The sequence below is a fragment of the Podarcis erhardii genome (genome assembly GCF_964252035.2).
Source record: "Podarcis erhardii genome assembly, chromosome: 6".
Lineage (NCBI taxonomy): Eukaryota > Metazoa > Chordata > Lepidosauria > Squamata > Lacertidae > Podarcis > Podarcis erhardii.
Genome location: NC_138510.1, coordinates 23,811,439 through 23,829,274, shown reverse-complemented (window position 1 = coordinate 23,829,274; position 17,836 = coordinate 23,811,439). Strand labels below are relative to the sequence as shown.

General features: G+C 44.0%; 1 protein-coding gene across 6 annotated transcripts; it reads right to left on the bottom strand.

Moving 5' to 3' along the window:
• Nucleotides 1–4,929: 4,929 nt before the first annotated feature.
• Nucleotides 4,930–17,834, bottom strand: BLCAP (BLCAP apoptosis inducing factor). Of its 6 annotated transcripts, none has more exons than XM_081868203.1 (4): nt 17,597–17,736; nt 14,598–14,729; nt 12,227–12,388; nt 4,930–7,699 (listed from the first exon to the last, which is right to left on the bottom strand). In XM_081868203.1, the coding sequence occupies exon 4, from the start codon at nt 7,561–7,563 to the stop codon at nt 7,300–7,302; it is 264 nt and encodes an 87-aa protein (XP_081724329.1). In that variant the 5' UTR covers nt 7,564–7,699; nt 12,227–12,388; nt 14,598–14,729; nt 17,597–17,736; the 3' UTR covers nt 4,930–7,299. The 6 variants fall into 6 exon arrangements, 3 of the variants coding, with proteins under 3 accessions (XP_081724329.1, XP_081724328.1, XP_081724330.1); XR_014158013.1 differs by lacking the exon at nt 12,227–12,388 and adding an exon at nt 9,375–9,547 and having other exon boundaries at nt 7,562–7,699; nt 17,597–17,737; XR_014158014.1 differs by lacking the exon at nt 4,930–7,699 and adding an exon at nt 8,414–9,147 and having other exon boundaries at nt 17,597–17,737.
• Nucleotides 17,835–17,836: the final 2 nt, after the last annotated feature.

Genomic DNA, 17,836 nt, shown 5'->3' with positions numbered 1-17,836 from the left:
CAATGACAGCTTTAAACAATTGTTTTAGAAGGGCTTTTGTTTTCTTTTGAAAGTCAGTTTGCATGCTGATCTCTAGTGAGCGTTAATGGTCTGCTGAACAGTTCTGAGAAATGGCAAGGGAGGAGGTATCTTGAAGAGAGAAACTGAACATGAGAATGCTCTTAGTCAGCAGCAGTGAGCCATGACAACAGAGGGGAAATTGCAAAGCGTAGATGGAACCATTTGTAAATCAGCGATGTGGGAAGAACTCACAGAGGGCCAGAAGATACTGCAGTAAACAAGGCCAGTGCTGCACAAGCGCATAGCGCCAACCCTTTCTGAAGCCCATCAGAGTGCAGAGTGGGTACCTGTAGCTCCCCAGCTCATGTTGACATTGAGCTACAACTTCCATCAGCTCCAGCCAGAATGGGCAATGCTCAAGGATGGTGGGAGTTGTAAGCCAGGAACACTGGTGGTTCCCCAGTGGGTAGTTCTAAAATATGTTTTCCCCATACAAAATAAATAAATTTAAAATCTTCCATATAGAGCCAGTGTTCTCCAAGCCTTCACTGAGATCTAGTTTTCTACACTGACGGGATTTTGATACTGAGCTTTCAGTGATATGAGCATCCACCTGCAGCAGTACAGGAAAGATTCAAGATTACAATCTCACTACGCCCTATGATTCTCCAGGATTCCTATCTGTGAGATCAGAACACTAGCCCTACAATTACAGGCAGCCTGGCTGTCAGTCTTAAATTGTCAAACTCAATGGAAATTACACCAACTTGCAATTACACCCCTTTTCAGATTTGCTTACAGCACCAAGACTTCTCATTTACTGACCCATTTATAGGCTTGCAAGTCAAAAGTCATTTGAAACAGTCTCTTTCTCCACACACCTTCCTAAGTCCTGTCCTTCAGGTCGAATCGTTCCTCATTTCACTCAAGCTTACTAGTCAGGCTGCTGATGTGTTAATGAGGCTATCAGTCCTGACACAGAAGGTCATGATACCAATTAGTTTAATACTTAAGGTGAGCAAGAGACAACACTACAAGAAGTTGATCGGCTGTGTTACTGTGGCTGCAAAGGCCACTTCTGAAAGCAGGCATCTAAGAGCTCAGAAGTCATTGAGATTTTATTTGTCCTTGTCCACAGTTGCATTACATTCCCTTGCATGGCAAGAAAGCAAAGTTAACAGAAAAGGGATATAAAACCAAGCATTCAAATAAGCACACCAGGAACTAAAATAATAGAATCAGAGAACTGAGGAGTTGGAAGAGGCTACAAGGGACATCTAGTCCAATCTTTCACACAACGTGGGGCTCAAACCCACAACCTTGGCATTAAGAGTCTTATGTGCTACCTTCTGAGCTACCTAGCCTGACAGTGGGGAGAGATAACTTAAGCAGCATATGGACCTGTGCTAGGGATAAAATATTTGTTAAATTGTATAAAGCCTGTGGAATAGAACACAATGAAGGTCCAAAAGAATATTAGACAGCTCTGCTGCTGAAGCCAAACAAGTCTAGCTCTGTAGTTTTCCAAGACACCCCCCCCCCCGGATCCACATGTAAAGTGATCTGAGCTCATTAGAGAAGTGAAACTTAAATGAGACAGGGGGCATACTTCTCCCTTCCATATGGTTTGTTGTAATACCAATATTCTGCCACCAGGTGTCCCTCTAATACAGCTTGCTTCAGCAATAGTTTCTTCACAAACTGTGAGAGCAAGCAGCCAATTAAGTTTCACAAATGTGTATAGACAAATAGATGTTTGACAGACACACTTTATTTCCAGACTTCATGAATTTCCTGCAGTAAGCATAATGTGTAGTACTGCACTGTGCAGCTCATCATGGAACAGGAACATCTGCTCATAGGAACCTAAGAAACTGCCTTATACCAGGTCCACTTACTTGTCCATTGAGGACAGAGTACCCTATCAGTATTCCAATTACAAGCAGATGTTCAGGACTCACAGACACTCTTTCTTAATTGGAAATGTCAGGGACACAACTAAAGACTTTCTGCATACTAAGCCTATCCCTGAGCTATATGGTCTATCTCGTAAAGAGCTGCCCTATTAAAATAGTCACTCCTTCATTACCTATGATAAAACTAAATAAACCTCACCAGTCCCATCAGATGCAGAAACATGCATTAACAAATGCAGAAAAGAAGTGATGTGAAAGAGCTCTACCCAAGACCATGCAGAGTCGCTGCCAGTTAGAGTAGACAATACTAGGCTAGATGGACAAATAATCTGACCTGGCATGGCTAGGAGCTAGAGACACAAGAGGAAAGCTGGTGCTACTACTGGTGCTTGAAGACTGGCAAGAAACCCCTAAACCTAAATTGTGCCTCCCTACCTTTACAGCTCAGGAATAAGAAACAGCTATGAAGGGGTGAAAGGGACGCTGTGGGTTAAACCACAGAGCCTAGGACTTGCCGATCAGAAGGTCAGCAGTTCGAATCCCTGTGATGGGGTGAGCTCCCGTTGCTCAGTCCCTGCTCCTGCCAACCTAGCAGTTCGGAAGCATGTCAAAGTGCAAGTAGATAAATAGGTACCGCTCCGGCAGGAAGGTAAACGGCATTTCCGTGCACTGCTCTGGTTCACCAGAAGCGGCTTAGTCATGCTGGCCACATGACCCGGAAGCTGTACACTGGCTCCCTCGGCCAATAAAGCGAGATGAGCGCCGCAACCCCAGAGTCGGCCATGACTGGACCTAATGGTCAGGGGTTCCTTTACCTTTTCCTTATGAAGGAGTGAAAACAGCAATAATTCTTCCAAAATTAAGAGGCAGCTGAAGGCACAAGTGGCAGGTTTAGGGATGGAAGGGACCTAGGATGATTTAGTTCTTGCAGAGCCAAAAATAGGGAGTATATGTGAAAATTGTGGGCCAGAATTAAACAAAAAAAAAACAGCTAACCTAGTGAAACATGTTGACCTTTTTTCTTCTCTTTGAACAGCTGACTCCCATCCTGCAAGCTGCTTTTGAAACCCATTCCCTGCAGTCCAATAACTGTTTTATGGCATTCCGTGGAAAGCTCCTGCATGAGAAAACCAATAGCCAAAGTCTCTTAGGACACTGGTTTCACAGTTCTTTGGATCCTAGTGAGTGTCTACAGAAGGGCTTAGTAGGCTACATTGAAAGCCTTGCGTTTTAACTGAAATGTTCAAGGACAGAGACTAGAGCAGCAGAGCAGAAGTGTTGTGCCTCCGTGCTCCTGTGTCCCCTCCCATGCTTTTAAAAATTCTGTCTTGAAGTGTCTGCTGTGCTTTTGGCTGCATCACTGCCTGTCACACCCCTCACGGGAGTCCTCCACAGGCTGAGTCAAAGGGCACATTAGCTTGTCAGTGTAATTGCAGAGCAGCAGGCAAGCTTGTGCCATCAAGCGGAGTGTTTCTGAATACAAAGTGAAAGTGACAAGACGGAGAAAAAGCAAGGAAGAAGGAAAGTGAAGTGCACAAGGCCAGACCCCGCTGTTGAACAATAGCAACAGCCTTTTGCTCTTCAATTTTTCCCCCTCATATGCTGAGAAGTTTCAGGTCACTACCATTTTTCGTGAAGAAGGTCTGTGCATCCAGCCATTTTTAGGATAGGGAGGGATAGTGGGGTGGAGAATTCATAACCTAATTGATCAACCTTCATAATCTGGAACAGAAGGCTCATAGCCCAGGAGCGATAGATAGGCAAGGCGTTAAGCAGTAGGGAGACTTTTCCCATCTTACCATCATTTCCTTGTTGCAATTAAGAAGATAATAATAGCCCTATTGAATCAAGGCCAGTGAATGGCCTTCTGCTCCAGCATCCTGTTCTCAGAGGCCACACAAGCAGGACCTGAGCGCAACATTACTCTCTCTTCCTGTGATTTCCAGAAACTGGTATTCAGAAGCATACTGGCTCCAGCCATAAGCAAGAGTACAGTACGGGCAAGAGTACAATATAGCCACCATGGCTAGCAGCCACTGATAATCTTCTCCTCAATGGATTTGTCTAATCCTCTTTCAAAGCCATACAGGTTTGTGGCAATCACTGCCTCTTGTGGGAGCAAAATCCCAGAGTTTTTGCACTATGTGAATAAGTATTTCCCTGCTGTCTTGAATATTCCAGCATTCAAGCTTCCACAAGTGTCCACGAGTTCTAGTAAGAGGGAGAAAAGCCTTTCCCTATCTCTATACAATGTAATAATTTTATATACTTCTTTCTTGTCACCTCCTATTCATAGTAATAAAATCCCATTTATTATTTGGGTTGTGCTTTTCTGAACCTGTTCCAATTCTACAATATCATTTTTGAGATGAGGCCTCAAAACCTACTTGCCTCTAATAATTTACATTACAAACTATTTTGTTATTGCTTGTTTGTCAGTCTTACATGGCTGACCACCTATTGCCACCTTCTAACACCTCCCCTCTTTTCTTTGCCTCTACCACTCTGAGTTTTTGCAAAACATGCAAGTGAAATCAGCTAATTCTCCCCACTCTGCTGCCCACTAAGCCTTCAAGTTTGGGGCTTGATGAAAATGTTTGTTCATTCCAATTCCTGGATTTTGGCATTTACATTAAACTTACTTTTTCTGTTACACACAAGCATTTAAACTGCCCTGTTATTTCAGGAACACAAATTGTGTTTTGGGTTCCACATGTGTGTGGTTTTAATGTTAAAGATAAGGAAGTTTACACAGCCCAGCTTTGATCGTACATAATGTCAAACTGATCCAATGGCGTCCAGATAGTAACCAGCAACAGATAGAGCACACAAAAAACCCAGAGTGCCCCATGCCAATGGCCAGGAAATATAACTGCAATGGGGAGAGAAACACAAAACGTGAAAGCTAACCTTGGCAATGGCTGCAATCAAAAACCCAAGCATAACTATAAACCATACACAGAAAGCAAAACATAAAAGTTAGATGGGTAAATCCATAAGAAAAATGCCAAAATCCAGAGTCAGACAATTCCTTTATTAGGGCCAACCAAAATGTCACAAATTAGTGAGCACACATTCATCAGGATGAATGTCAAGCAAAGTGGGGAGCAGAGAGGGAGAAAAGTCGCTTGGTGTTGAAGCCATAGATCATTTCAAACAAAGAGTTTTGATCTCCACCGCCTCCACTAGCTTGTAAAATCATCTCTTGCAACTAAGAAAGAATGCAGCTCCAACAATAGTAATAGAAAGGGTTGCCAATTCCCAGCTGGATCACAGTTCTTTTGTGTGTAGAGAATTGCAGTATCAGATATAGGAGCTCAGAAAGTCAATCAGGAGTACAGTAGTCTAAAACACAGAACTTACCCATATATACAAGTTCCAAAGACTTGCACATTAGCTGTGTTATTCTACTAAGGGGGAAAAACCCAGTGACTACTTGGGGGTTCAATGCACTAAAAGCAGCTTAATCTTCACCCCAAATCACCTCATCCCATGCCAGTTCAGAAATGGTGTCCTCTCTCTCTCTTTTTTTTAAGCTGTGTTGTCATCTAGCCTGGCTGCTGCCACTTTCCCCAACTATCCTTTCCACTGTACCCTCCCCTCCGGTTTCTTGCTTATTGTTTCCCACTTCCATTCCAATTTTATAGTTCTGCAAGCACTGACATAGCCTAGGTGGTAAGTTATTCCCCCCACCCAAAATATAGTGCTTTCTGAACTCAGAAAAATGGTCATCAAAACACTTTGTGAGAAGGGTCAGCAGGTCAGTGTCTGAACTGCCACATGAAAGTGAATAAAACAAGATGAACTCTATTCTTTGCTTTGGCTTCCAAGCAAATTGTCCTGGGAACAGAAGCAGGTAGGGGAAAGAGGAGTTAAAATGCTGCAAATCCGAAGGCCTTAGTCCAACAAGAGTGACTGCATCATAAATGGCACTAGTCCACAGACCAAAGTTTATAAAGCTTTATTAAACCTGCTGAACAGCTGTGCAATGAACAAACAAAAAATAAAAAAAATCTCTGTGGAGGTTTCACGATTGGTTTCTCATTTCCAACTCCCCTGGAAAGAAAAAGCATTTTCAGCAATGCTCTTCCAGGGAAAGATTGTGCAGAGCTAAACAGGTGGCAAAACAAGAGCATAACCTTGAAATGTTATCCAAAAAGTGTATGCCTGCTTCCCCCAAAGGACTAGCTTATGCTTCAGTGAAACAAACGTTTCCTAAGGAAGAAACATATTTATTTTCTGGAAATTACTGATGTGCAAGAGAGTGAAAGCTTGAGGGTGGGGATAAAGCTATGATCCAGGCATCACCACAAAAAGGTTTCCCAGAACCACATGAAGAGCTGCAGCTTAACCATTAGTTGCTTTCTTCCTCCCATAAATTCATGCACAGGCTCATTTACTTGTGATGAGCGATAGTAATAATACTCTTGGCCTCAAAAGGGAAAAAAAGAAAGAAAGAAAGCAGCAAGTCACTCAAGTGACAACTCCAATCCACTATCCAGAAGCAGCCCATACCTCTCATGTCAGGCTTAGCACATACAAGCTTCTCTACTTGCACTTGCTGTTCGCCTTTTCAGGTTAGAAACACTGAGAGCTTAAAAGTCAACAGCAAAAATAATAAGAGGGAAACATTACAACAGAGCATGCTTCTTTTCAATTCAAGACCACTGGTAAACTGTGGATATTTGGCTGGGTGGGGTGGTGAGGCAGGCTCCAGTGCCTGTGTAGTAAAAGTGGCATCATGACAACTCTGGGATTTTTGAGCTATGATCTACGCAGATAAGTATTCTGGAAAGGACTCAGGCAGTGCACACATTCCAGTTTGGCCTGCTGTGATGAATCAGCAGCCTCCTGGCTCCAACAGCTTTTAAACTTTATTAGCCATTTGCAAACACCCCCCCCCCCCCGATGTTCGGAATGAGGAACACTAGCTCTTTATCAAAAGCAAAATGGAGAGAAGGCTTTCCAATTTCAACAGGATCAGATGACACATGTTCCAGAGTACTGATGGTTGCATCCTCAACTAGGCAAGGAGTGAGACCACTCCAGCGTCAGGCAACTCTCAAAACGTCTCTTCACCACCAAGTCAGAAATAGAAGGACCAAACGCAGGTAATACAGGGCAGGAAAAATGGGGTGGGAAAAGGCCACCCACCAACTGCTCTGTTTCAACCCCAGGACAACAACGTTATCACCATAAACAGCTTTTGTAAAATTTTACAGGCAGATTGTGGAAGGGCAGGTGATCATGAATGAAACACTTTAATCCAGACATACAAACAGGTTGCTTGTACTCTAATCACATGCCTTATAACCCCTCCTTCCCATAAAACCATCCTTTTAAAAGAAAAAGAAATAAGGAGCTTGCAACCAGGTAGAGGGTTTTAGGTGCCAACCACATTGGGATCATGAGCAGAGTCCGGCAGCTGGGAGCCAGAGCAGTGATACAAGAAACAATTCCCCCAGCAACTGTAGCAGATGAGGAACAAGGCGGCCAAGAAGACCAAGGCACAGATTGTGCAAGGTTTCCGCTCCAACAGAAAGCTCAGTAGGTAGAAGCCCATGAACACTGAGTGACTAAACCACAAGGCTGGGTTGAGGGGCTTTGGGATGAGGAGAACAGGCAGTAACCACTGGAGGCAGTACATGGTGTTTAGTGATCAGGGCGTCACAGTGATGGCAGCAATCCAAAACGGCAGTGTAAAACGTCTCCTCTGTGCATTCAACTCTTCCAGAATCAGATGGGCTGACTTCATAAAAACGTGTGGTGATATATGAGCAAGTCTTAACAGAAAGGGGGGGGGGAGGGGAAAAAAGAGGGGACAAGTCAGCAAGTTGGATTTTTCAAGTGTTTTAGATTTGCATTGTGTAGTAATCCAACCCAGCTCCCCAAACCCTACTGTAGTTTTCACACTCCAAATCCCAAAGCCTCATTCCCCCAGCTGCCACTTCCCTGGGTCCATGCAATCCCAAGCTCTAGTGCAGGGGTCAGCAACCTTTTTCAGCCATGGGCCGGTCTACCGTCCCCAGACCATGTGGTGGGCTGGACTAAATTTTTTTTTGGGGGGGTGAACAAACTCCTATGCCCCACAAATAACCCAGAGATGCATTTTAAATAAAAGGACACATTCTACTCATGCAAAAACACACTGATTCTTGGACTGTCCACAGGCAGGATTGAGAAGGCGAATGGGCCGCATCCGGCCCCTGGGCCTTAGGTTGCCTACACCTGCTCTAGTGGTTCCTTCTTGTAGCCTATGGGGGAAGAGACAGAAGATGCATGAATCTATCGTGGCATCCTTCTATCTCATGTGCAGGTGATTGTCACAGGTGTTCCTATGTAGTATGAGAACCATTAGGCAACGAAGGTCAATTTCATTCTACCATGTTGTCAGTACTTGAGAACACTGAGTGGCTGGGGAAACTCAGCCAGATGGGTGGGGTAGAAATAATAAATTATTATTATTAATTATTATAACACAGCATCTGAACACACACAACAACTAAATTAATTCACACACACACCTCTCTCTCTCCCTCGCTCACAGGGACACTGCAATAAAGTTGGAACATGAAAAGATCAGCACATCTTCAGAGTTCTTCTTGATTTTATTTTCTTCATATTTTGAGACCACTGTTATGCTATATTGGCCAAGTGTGAGAGCTAGCAAGTACAGTGGCACCTTGGTTCTTGATCTTAATCCATTCCGGGAGTCCGTTCGACTCCCGAAACAGCTCGAAAAGCAAAGCGCAGCTTCCAGTTGGCTGCAAGAGCTTCCTGCACTCGATCAGAAAAAGCGGAAGCTGTGGTGCATGTTTGGCTTCCGAAAAACGTTTGCAAACCGGAACACCCATTTCCAGGTTTGTAGCGTTCAGGAGCAGATTTGTTCAGGAACCCAGTCGTTCGAGCACCAAGGTACCACTGTATCTGGTTCAAATCTTCCCTGTCTTGAATTCACCAAGTTGCTTGCCCAATGTTACTACCTCTCTGACTCTGTTGTAGGGACTGCTGAAAATGTATATGAAGCACTTTCAACTAGTGACGTTCCCTATCAAATATGTTTAGTGGGTAAACCAGAGATTTGTAGAGCCCTGATGAAGAATCCTACATTCTTGGCCATTTGCATCCAGAGGAACTTCCTACTCTCAGACACCTTTCACTGCCCTCCCCACCATCAAAGGCTTCTTGCCTTCTCCAGATAAGCTGCAGCTCTCAGTCATCATTGCTCCATCTACAAACAGAAGGCAGAAGCAAGAGTTGGAAAGAGAATTACTGAAAAAGCCCAGTTCAAATAATACACAGCTCCCCCGAATGCAAGTATTACTAAGGCTATGGCCACTGCAGAGATAAATGCAAAGGAAAGCCTAGAACTGCAGGCCCTGTCACTTGAGCTTCAGACAAGAGGAAGCAACAATGTTTTTGCATTATGAATGTTGAGCAACAAAGAGGAAAACTTACTGTAGCCCTCCCAGCAAATAGCTAATTGTTAAGAAAGGAAGGAAAAGAATAACTCTTTATTTTCTGAAGGCCAGCCATAAGAAAACAGAGAGATCAGGACATGCTGGGCTCAATCCAGGTGGATTTTCTATATATACTCCATTGTGAAGAATTTGTCTGATGTCACTTGCTTGCTGGGAGACACATAGATGAAGATAATCATAGACTGTGTCTAAAGTACTTCAGTTTGAAGGAAGAAAAAACTTTAAATGACACAGACTAATCAAGAAGTGTTTTCTTTCTATCTGAAAAATGATTTACAGCTCAACATAAAGGCAAAGGTCTTTTGGAAAATCCATGTTAAAGAGAATTTAGCCATAAATTTGTAGAATCTGGGCAGTGAAATTTTCCCCACCCAGGGATGGGTTCAATTTTCCTTTATCAGGTATGTGGCATGAATGAAGGGAACAAAACATGGCGGATCAGGTTTGTACAGCCTTCTCGAAGCATCACACACACCAGTATTATCAGCAACAAAAAAGGAATGACAACCCATCCTACAATTAACAAAACTTTAACCATAATAAGCCATAGTTTAATAAATGGGGTAGTTTAATTGGATGGTGACACAAGATACAGTTTTCTCAGTAGTTTCATGCAGCATTGTGGAACTCCCATCCAGGGAAAATTCAACTATCCCGCATGTTTAGAAGATTCAGGTACCAACTGAAAACATATTTCTTTGTCTGGGCTTGGAACATTATGCATTGGACTCTACCCCAGCAAAGTTTTATTGTCCTTGTACTGTTTTCAGTTCTTGATATAGATTTTTATGTTTTATTTATTGCTTTATCATGTTTGTATTTTATGCTTGTTGTTAGCCAGCCTGGGTTCCCATGGGAGAAAGGGTGGGATAGAAGAACAAACAACAATATTGTTCAGTTGTCTGAGTGCAAATATTGTTTGGGTGCAAAGTTGTCATCATGAATTTAACAGAGCAAAGTTACCAACTTCAGGAGAAATTTTATAGTGCTCCTTGACAATGGCTTTCTTAATGCTAGTCATAACAAAACATGAGATACACATGGCAACATCTGCCCAAGATTCATTTGTAGGTAAGTAGCAAAACACTTTGTGAATAGGAATTTCTCCTTTGTGGCAGCAAAGAGTGCCTCTCAGGAGCACTGAGAGAGAGGTGACAAAGAACTAGCAAAGGGATGCAATGCTGTTTCCCTTAACTCTCAGTTGAAAAGCTATCATACATGGCTCTGTTGAGCTGTGCAGTATTATGCACATTGCCATGGAAACATCAGATAAGACTAGCTTGAGGACATCTGACGATCTTGTAGAATCCTACTCCGCTGACTACATCAAATACCTTGCTAAGATCAACAGAACTGAGGTAGAGTGGCTTACTTTGTTCTCTGCATTTCTCTCATAGCTGGTGCTGACAAAAAGATCATATTTGTTTTTGATCTGCTTGCACAGAAGTGGGACTGTGCCTACCAAAGCACTGAAGCATAAAGTTACTGGGAGTACCCTCAAAAATCATTCTGGCAAATACTCTCCCTAGGGTGCAGATGAGAGAGATTCCAGTGCCTCTGGGGTTGCCTTCATTCTTACACAGCATGATAATGTTAGAACCACATGTTCAGTAGAACTACTTCTTTCCTCCAGAAGCAGAACTAGTTACAAAGGACTGTCTGACTTTTCCACTCCCATGAACCTCAGCTGTAATACCAGTCTTCCCAGGTACTCTCTCTCTTGCCAAGGACTCTATGAGTTGGCTCTTTGTACTATCATTCTTCATATGTGTAAAGTATATCTGATTTGAGGGCTATCTTGAGATACATCTTTTTCATAAGAACATAGTCTGAAGTAGTTTTCTACTTGTGAGATGCAGCTGCTTGTTCCTGTAGATCATGCTGCTATCCAGGGTCTGACAGGCAGCAGACTGCTGAAGTGGGAATGAGAGTCTGTCATACGTTACATGACTGCTCCCCAAATCAGAAGCAGTTTGTATATGATATAGACTAATCCACTACAGATTTATACAGCATCTAAAATAAATGCTTTCTATACTGCACTTTTTGTTGGCTTGAGTGTCTTGACCAGGCTGTATTATTTTCCTTAGCATACGACATTTTAATTTCAGTAGGCTTTAAATCAGTTTTTTATAGTCATCTTGCCAAAAACTGTCCACCACTCTCCCATATATTGCTGTGTTTAGAGAAAGGAAGACCCACAGCTCAGGGATACAGCACATACTGTGCATGCAAAAGTTCCATGTTCAGTTGCAGACATCTCATGTTATGAAAGGATCCTTGACAATAGGGTGGGGAAGGACTTCCACCTGAGACCCCGGGGAAGCAATGCTAGTCAGAGTGGATGATACCAAGCTAGTTGGAACAATGGACTGACTTAATGCAAAGCTGATTATATAAAAGGCGCAAGGCACACTTTCAGGTTTAGATCTATACAGCTTTCCAGTATGGAATAAGGGCAAAGGGCAAACAAGAGAATAGAAAAAGTTAAGAGTGCAAGTGCTGTAGCAGAAGTAAGAAATACACTGAACAACCACATCTCCTGCTAATGCAAAGATCATGGTGATGCTAGGTGCCACCACGATAACTTTTGCCAATTGTCACTGATATTGCCTATGCTATGTTGGCCAGCATTTATTAGGGCTATGACTTGCATTTTAATCAAACCCTTCCATTCAAATCACTGAGAAGAAATTATAGGATAGTAGATGTTCAAGCTCTCACAACTGCAATAGCATCAAAGTACAAGAAACTGAAAATGGCAATTTTAGGCTTCTGCCTCAACACTTATCCCACCATTCCCCAGAACCACTTCTCTATTCCCCTTACCATTTAGAAGCAGTTACATGCCAACTACGTGAGAGCAGCATGCGGGAGTGATATAGAACAGGTCGTAGCCAGCCCTCTCACAGAGTCCCCCACTCAATATCCACGAGGAAAGGGAAATTGAGGATTGTGAAACTATAACCATGCTTGTTGATTCCAGATTATCTGGAAAAGATATACAATGAAAGCCCTAAAAAATGACATCCTGTTCACTTTCAAACACACACAAGTCCAGTTCAGCACTTTCAATACTTTAGTGTGGAAACAATAAAAAGATCACTGTTTTGCTGATAACTAAAGTTATTCTCTGCTGGCTTGATGAAAGAAATTAGGATCTTCATCTTCATGCACCATTAATAAATACAACTGATGACAGGAAACAACTCTGTCAAAACAAAATTCAGCCACTAGGAATGTGCAAAGGACAGAGCCTCTACAGCCCTCAAGTAATCCCTGTTGCTCCAAAAATTATCTGAACAAACCCTGCTGTTCTTATGCAGCTTGTAAAATAAATAAAAAACAAAAAACACTTTAGCAATTGTAGCTGGAGGCCACTTATTAAAATCTACCACCAAGGTCACCTGGACTGTAAGTAAAGTATGTTTAATACTAGCAGGGGAGTAGACAAGGTAGATAAAAGCATGCTCAGCTTCATCATAAATGATGTCTCTTTCCCTGCTGCTTCCATTTCCCTATTCTCTTTGGTGAGGTTTCTGGGAGTCACGTCACTCTGAGATTACCCGTAGCCTTTACTACATTCTCTCTACAGGTTTTCATGTCAGTATACTTCAATTAGCAAAACAAATTATTCAGCCTCAAAGGTTTTCCCCTTTTTCCTTTAGCAATTGCATTCTTAGAAGTTTAGAGGATGCTGTTTTACTGTGACAACCACACAGTAAGAGACCGAGATTTCAGAAAAAGCAGGAAGAACAATTATGGGTGCAAGATGTGGACTTTAATACCCAAAGAACTGTTCTCTAATTTCTATGAACTACTGTATAAGGAAAGATGGATCACTAGTTAGTAAAGCATTCCTTCTAAAAAAAGGGCATTGTGTTATTCAGCAATATAAACTTTTTGGATAAAAGAGAACAAAAACCTGTATTAACCTGCTTTGCAATTACAGTGAAGTAACTATCTCGAGTGATTTTCTTCACCAGATAAACCTCAAAGGTAACAATGGAGAAATGCTTACAATCCTATGGGCTTTATACCAAGATTGCCTTTAAGGCTTTATAGGCAAGTTGAAATTTCCCTTCACATTTCCCCCATTTATACAGTAGCAGCTGACAGTGGCATAATGCAAAGTAGTTTACCTGTGTCAAAATGAATGAAGGTAAGCTAATGGGCTGGCACAGGTGGAGGGAAAATAGAGAGATTTGTACCTCCAATTTTCTTAGTGTGCTTGCTGGCTGTGGGGGGTAGCATTGTAGTTGGATGCAGAGGATTGATGGGAGGAACCAGTTGGGGAGCCACCAAGGGAAGAAGGCTCAGAGCTATGGGAGTGGTGGTGGGACTACGATGAGTGGTCAGAGGGAGAAGACTAGGAAGAGAAGGTGTCAGTAGCTGAATGGGTAACAGGGCTTAGCGAGCTGGGGGAGTCTGTGGCAGAGTGAAGTCAAGAATCAGTAGCTAAAGCTGGTGAGTGGGAGGAGAGAGGTCAAGAGGCAGATATGAGCCAGGCTGGGGAAGAGTCATGGTTGTCTCCCTCTCCTACTGCAAAAAGCTCCCTTCCCCCTCTGTCTGCCAGAACCAGAAGAGGGCTGAAAGGGGCAGAGCAGTGACAGGATGCCCACAGGTGCAGTCTCCAATTGCTTGGAAAAAAACCCAGAAGAGGAGCAAACTTAGATGGTTATGGGGAGGCAGGGACTTTCAGTCTCAACATCTGCTTTAATGGTTGTAAGACAAACAGGGAATGAATTGCTGTGCTCGTTAGGCCTGACACTTAGCCAAGAGATCATGCAGAGATCATGTTTTCCTAATAAAGAGTTAGCTCCAAATTTGAATTGTGTGATTTACTGGCCACCTCACTCTGTGACAATCACCAGCAAAAGAATTGTGCTATCAAAATAGGCAACAGGGTCTCTCCAGATGTTGTGGACCAATTTCAACCCCTAACTCTTGGCTATGCTATCTGGGACTGATGGGAGTTGTAGTCCATAACATCTGAAGGACACCACATTGACCACCACTAAATTTTTTTAAATTTACTGCAGCCTTCAGCAATCTGATACTCTCCAGATATTTTGGACTACAACTCTCATCAGTCCCAGTCAGGATAGCACACATCTGGAAAGCACCAGATTGCTAAAGGCTGATTTACTGAATGTGTTAAGCGCATGCATGGTTCAGCAAAAGTGCTGCTTCAAAGTACCTCAGGAGGAGAGAGACAACTGTTACACAATTGTCAACTTCAACCTGGCATCCAAGGAAGAGATTTTTGCAGGCTGATATACTTCTGTGCTGAAGGAGGTCACTCGGGGGAGGGCGAAAGAGGCAAGGGAAACTGAAAGAGAAAATATACAAAGTAAATGTAATTTAAAAACTGCCTTGGAATTGCAAAAACATGGAAAGAAGATTGCTCCTCAGAAAGGAAGTAAAGCAAACAGTGACATTCCAGATTTTAATTTTTTTTTTTTACTCTATAATAATAAAGAATTGCCACTGAAGTGCACTACAGTATTTACTTTGTTCAACCTCAGAAACTTGTGAGGTGGACAAGCCTCCCTTTCCTCCTATGTTAAAGAACCAACTCTGAGAAAATATCACCAAGGATGTTTATGATGGAGAGAATCAAACTTGAATCTCCCAGGTTCAAGCCCACCACTTCAAACTAAACTGTCTTGTGTGACCTCTAGAATTTTCTTTCAGTTATCTCAAGCAGCAATATTTTAGACAGCAACTCTTGTATAGGCTTCAGGCTGTTTATCCATCATAATTGCATAGAAGCTTCACATGTAACTAGCTACCACAGGTACCACAAAATGAACCAATATGGAATGAAGATGTAGCAGAAGAGTTACTTCATGCTTCTGTTTCCAAGAAAGCATTAAGACTTACCAGCCAAAGAACTAAAAGCCACATGTTACCCTAGTTGTAGAAAGCTGTTTGCCGCTATTTTGCAGTTAAAGGAAAATTTCTTCCTTTTAAGATCTTTAGTGCTTTTTAACAGGTGGGGGCACTAAAAATGTATTCTCATCCCCAACCCATTATATACCTACTGAGCCACACACACACTCTGATGAAAAGAAAAAGTACTCAGAAAATGAGGTAGAAGCAAATCTAATGTTCAATGAGCTCTTCAATTAGGTCTTCATTATTGCAAAGGCTGCCAAAATCAAGGATTGCCTTGACTCCAGAAAACACAGGAAAGTTTTACCAAACAGATTCTGCCATTTCTACAATCCATTTAGTTTTGAAGTATTCATACTTTTAAATATTTGGTGCCAACTGTGCATGGAGTCCTGTACAGAACATAGACAGTGATCAGAAAGGAAGTTACTATGCATAAGGAGAATAATTGGGGGGGGGGCAGCAGCAGCCAGTGTGGTGGAACTATGGAGCTCAGCACTGGTGCTGTTGCAGTTTACCTGGACAGTGCTAGGGTGGGGCATGACAGCAATGAGGTTGGGGCTACACAGATGCATTGACAAAGCTACGCTGGTGCTCCCATCAGTTTATCTGTGTGGCTCAGACTAGCTGTCACTCTGCCCTATGTCCACACCAGGCATCCCCAAACTCGGCCCTCCAAATGTTTTGGGACTACAACTCCCATCATCCCTAGCTAACAGGACCAGTGGTCAGGCCCACATCTGGAGGGCTTAGTTTGCCAGTGCCTGGTCCACACCATTCAGGTAAGGTGCACCGCTACTGACAGTGGTGGGGGAAGAACTTGCAGCCCTTGGGCTAATGCCATGCATGCATGGCCATGAGAGGGGGAAATGAGGAGGAGGAGGGATGGCAAAAAAGAGAAAAAACAGGGCAGAGGAAAAGAGAAGAGTGGTGCCACACCCACTGTTCATTCAGGCCCGCCCACTACTGGCATTTAGTTTCTGACAGATCACACACAATGGAATTTGGTCATCTGAAAAAAGACTCACCACCCCTGATTTAATGAGAGAGTAATATTTTAGGATTAGGCAACTACTGTTACTTGGCAACATCAGACCATGGTCTTCTAATGACAGTCCATCCTCCTCCTTTCATCACTGCCCTGTCAGATGCCTCTAAACAGCACTCAGGCAATATATGAAGATATTGCTCTTCTCCAGCACCTGGTACATCAAGGTTCCATTTAACTAGCATGGCCAACAGGCACTGACAGACCCACAGGTTTGTCTATTCGTGTGGTTTTTTTTTAAAAAAAACAATTTAAATACACATGCACAAACACACACACACAAACACCTTAAAAGTTACAATTTAATTTGTGTTTTAAATGAAATCTTGGCAGCTGTGGTATACTGGCATGCTGCTGTTTATCTTACTCCCCATGCGAGCTACTTGAGCCATTTGTTTTGAATGGGAAAGCAGCAATGTCTTGCAGCCCCTTCAGATACTATTGCAACTCCCAGCATCACTGATTATCACCTACGCTGGCTGGGGGCTGATCGGAGTCCCAACAACCCCTGGAAGGCCACGAATTCTCCACCAGCTAGAGAGCGGGCTTAATAATCCAAGCGCACAGTTGGGAATTCGATATGCCAGAGGTTGCTAACCTGTGTGGGGCCCTCCAGATGCTGCTGAACTCCCAATTCCCACCAGGCTCTGTCAGCACATCCAAGGGGCCAGGAGTCCACAGGGCAACGACACCTGGAGGGTCCACGATGTTAGAATTCCTGGAACACCTGACACGAGCCGATCATCACTTTTAAACAGCCAAAGGGGGGGCGGGGGGAGGGCAAAGCAGCAATTCATCTCCCGACACACCGCATGTCAATTTTCACTGGAGGCAGAGCGGGCGGAGAGGGGGCAGGATCGGCGCCTGGGCCGTGTTCGGCCCACACCTGTGGACACCGCGGAGCTCCCAATGAGGAGGCCTCGGTTCAAAAACACCCATGGGGGGGATTGAGGGGGTGGCGCTCCCCATGGGACACAAAAGACACGGCTGGGGATGGGATGGGGAGAAGCGAACAGAAAGGAGGCAGACGTTCAACGGGGGGCGCTGCGGATTCCTCGCCGCCCCCCAAGGCCGAACCCTCGCGGGCTCCTCGTTGGGGTTCGGAAAAACGGCACTTCCCCACCCCCACCCCGAGGGACGGTTCCACCCTCAGAGCTGAGGCGGGGAGAATTACGACCCAGGCAGGAGCTGCCCCCTCTACCGCCAAGACATTCCCTCAGGCGCCCCTTCTCCGTCCCCCTCAGCCGCATTACCTGCGCTCCTCGCCATAGCGCTGCCTCGCCGCTGGGCCGCTCTCCCTCCCTCCCTCCCTCCCTCCCTTCCCGACGCCCTCGGCTCCGTCTCTGCGTCTGTCACTCCCCGCAGGACCCCTCCTCCTCTCCAACTGCCCACTCAGGACCAGAGGCGGGCCGCCCGCGCCGCTGCCTCCTTTCAAGGCGCAAGCAGCGCTACGCACCCACTACCCCTTACCGAAGCGCTGGGCGGCCTGCTTT